At 41.6% G+C, this 3734-nt stretch overlaps 1 protein-coding gene across 1 annotated transcript in view; it reads right to left on the bottom strand.

Moving 5' to 3' along the window:
• Positions 1-2796: 2796 nt before the first annotated feature.
• Positions 2797-3734, bottom strand: part of LOC101663782 (ferritin light chain 1-like) — a 6650-nt gene continuing 5712 nt past the window's right edge. The window contains exon 2 of the mRNA XM_030884865.2: positions 2797-2814. Coding sequence (XP_030740725.1) covers positions 2797-2814 — 18 coding nt within the window. The remainder of the gene's footprint in view (positions 2815-3734) is intronic.

A 3734-nucleotide genomic window follows, 5' to 3' on the forward strand; every position in this document is an offset into this window, starting at 1 on the left:
CTCAATGCTCTTCAAGTGTGGGCTGGACCAAGAAAGATTTCCAGTTCCTGTCTCCACCATGCCCATATATTCCTCCTGTTTTGTTTGGCTGATACTAAAATCAGGTTCATACTATTATTGTATGTTCCATCTCTCCCCGCCAAAGCAGAGCCTTCCTGGCAACTGTCCTCCTTGTCCTGCAATATCTGAGTTGGAATAATAATTAATTGTGAAAAACTCCGATTGGACATTTCCTTCTATGGAGAGCTCTTTGAGTTCTTTGCTCTCTAAAATAGTCACAGGATTAAAATCTAAAAGATTCTTTGAAAGAAACAAACCAACCACTGCCACCGAGTTCATTCTGCACCATAGCGACCCGATCTAGAGTTTCTGAAAGTGTCTTTACAGAAGCAGACTTGAAAACAAACCAACCAACCTTTAACGCAACGCCATCAAGTTCATTCTAACTCATTGTGACCCGATCGGACAGAGTAGAACTGCCCCTGCTCCAAAACTGAGTCTGTGCGGAAGTAGAATGCCTCATCTTATCTCATAGAGCAGCTCAAGGATTGGAACCTGCTTGAGACTGGGAGTCCAAGCTGTGTGACAGTGCCACCAGGCCTCCTATAAATCAAAAGAAGGTCTAAATACTAGTCTAAGAGTCAGTGTCTGACTAGTGTAAGTTTGAATACCAGTGGCACCACTTTTATTTGCTCTAAAGATCTCTGAGCCACAATTTTATCATCTGTAAAATGTACCAGGTCTAGGAAGAGCTGTCAATACTCTGTCCCATTCTTATGACTCATCTCCATTCCTTGACTCAGGTAATTATCAGCATGATTTTTACTGTCTAGAATATTTGCCACATGCAGCAATTAGTTTAATTATGGCAATAAGAGGTAGCAGGAAATAATTTTTAAGAAGTAACCAGACTATCTTTGAAATTTTCTAGGCTATCTCAAAGGACATATTCTCAGAAACTGGGCAAAGACTAGAGTTCTTCAACTAGAAACAAAAAATTCTCATCAAGCCTTAGGGTACCTGACCTGTTTAACAAATGACCTCTGGGGGGTTATTTATTAGTGACTCAAAAGCTTTTGTAAAACAATTACCACAAGCAAACAGCACTTATTGTAAGGCAATAAACAACAATAAACCTTGGCCTTATCTAAATTCATCGCTCTAAGCCACAACCCTGCAGGGAATGGTTAGGTTTGAAACTCAGAGCTGGTTAAGATTGAAGATTGATCGGCATTCCAGGCCAGCTCTCCTTGGGGAGTCAACAGTGCCCAAGTACCAAGCCAGGATGTATAAACTCATATGAGAGTCACCTTTGTCCTTCTCTTGAGGGACAGGGAGAAAAGAAGACGGAAAGAATCTTGCATTTACACAATTACTGGACATTTTCCCTTGGATGTCTGATCATGCAACACATTAGAGGTAATTTCTCCTCGAGGGATATTGACCAATAACATAAATGGAAAATTCCTTGTTGCCCAGTTAAACCAGGCAGATGGAACCCTCCCCTTTATCTTTACTTCTCACACAAGACATAGAGCAAACAAACTGTAAATGACAGCGACCCCCAAAGACTAAAGGAGGAGTACTCCAAAAACTCCCTGCCATTGAATAGATTTTGAACCGCTGCCCACTGCGTAACCCTGATGCCACCAGGGCTCCTAGCCACAGTAAATGAGAGGGGGGAAAACGTATTCAGAGAAGGCAGAAACCCAAACCAGTCAGAGAGTAAGCAAGTCGTTGAGAAAACAAACCAGTTGTCTTAGAATCCCAGATAGACTCAGGGGTCAAAGACAACTCACTCACTGCCATTGAGTTGATGATGACTCGATGCGTCCCTGTGGGACAGGGTAGAACTGCCTCTGTGAGTTTCTGAGGCTGTAACTCTTTCCGGGAGTGGAAAGCCCCGTCTTTCTCTGGCGGAACTGTTGGTGGTTTTAACTGCGGCCCTCCAGGCTCCTCCAAAGGTGGGCTCGCTGGCAGGCCTGACAACTGGAGAACTGGTTGGACAATTGTCTAAGATACTTGTAGATCACATCTATTTCCTCTCCCACCACCCACCTTGCCGGACAGTTCTATCTTCCTCAAAGCCTAGAAACCTTATGTGGGGCATTTGTCCTCTGATACATGGTGTCACTGTGAGTCAGAATCAAGGCACACAACAACAACAATAACAACTATTGTAATAAATTGTAGGTCATGGGAGCCGGGTTCCCACAGTCAGAGAATGGAGGTACAAATAAAGAGAGAAAAAGAACATGTGTTCCGTGTTGCATTAGAAGTAGAGGTATCAGTGTGAACTTGTGGTCTTCAATATAAAGGAGATCAGTAGAAAAATAAACGTAGGTAAATGTGCATACGTTCATACAATATAGATGTAAATGTGTATGTTGGTTTGAATATACATGTATACTCTCCCTCTGTCCCCTGAGAAGGTTTGGAAACATTTATGCCTCACTAGCAGAAAGCACATCTAGCATTGTGGTAGATTTTATTTCAACTTGCAGCTGTGTGAAAGTATAAGGGTGGAGTCCAACCTATCAATCGGGTCATAGTCTGATGATGTTCTCATGGGGTGGGGCCTTTTAATAAGAGAGAGACTGGGAACTTCTCTCTCTCTAACCCTTCAGCTTCCTCCATGCTGGGACTTTTGGTCTGCGTTCCAGGGTAGCTCTATCTGGGCAGATGACCCTGGAAGCCAACCTCTGAGATGTTAGCACCAGAGATCCTTGGAGAATAAGTTGGGACACAAGAAATACAAAATGAACTTGAAAAAGACATTGAGCCAAAACTAAGTCATTAAGGAATGTTGAGGGCCTGTAAAAAGGACCCAGAATCCAGTTTAAAGGAACTTCTAATGAAACTGGAAACAATGTGAATAAACATAAGCAATGAGTAATAATAAACAATAAAAAAAGAGTAAAGAAAAATGTTGATGAAGAATGAAATTGATTTGCATAGTTTCAAAGTATTTATTAATACTTATTAATTATAAAACAATTGGCCTGTAGTTTTCAAAGGTGTCAAGGTCATAAAAGTCAGAGATTGAGGAAATGTATTAGATTGAAGGAGACTGAAGAGACAAGACAGCTAAATGCAATGTACAATTCTGAACTGGATACTTTGCCATAAAAAGTATTATTGTGATCATGAGTAAGCCTTGAATGGAATATAATTATGAGTACCGCATATACTTGTGTATAAGCCGAGTTTTTCAGCACCTTTTTATGCAGTTTTTGTGGTAAAATTAGGGGCCTCAGCTGATACTCGGGTAGGCTTGTACTCGAGTATGTACGGTAATTTTGATAGCTGTATCGTGGTTCTATGGGTTATATCCTTGTTCATAGGAAATACGTGGGTAAATCAACAAGGATTGTTATAAAATCATAGAAATCTGTATTAAACTTAAGTATCAAAATGTGAAGCTTTTGCTTATCAACATATTTGCTACCTACATCCATATACTTCTGAAGGAGGTATGATAGGTTTATCGTGCAACCTGACCAATGAACACAGGTGGGATTAATTGAAGGACAGTTTAATTGAAGGGCGGAGAGATAAATGACTCAGTGAGCCTCACCTTTCTTGTCTCTTGCTCTCTGATTGTTGGACCAGTGTGCACTTGCCTTAGCTAGTTCTCTGCCTCAGTTGGCAAGGCTCACCTCCTGCAAGACATCCCTGAGGAGAAGCCACATGGACCTACCCTGATGCAGCCCTGGGTGCTGGAGAAGCCACGT

This window comes from Echinops telfairi, unplaced genomic scaffold, assembly GCF_000313985.2.
Source record: "Echinops telfairi isolate 266 unplaced genomic scaffold, ASM31398v2 ScPeMD7_18;HRSCAF=68, whole genome shotgun sequence".
Taxonomy (NCBI): Eukaryota; Metazoa; Chordata; class Mammalia; order Afrosoricida; family Tenrecidae; genus Echinops; species Echinops telfairi.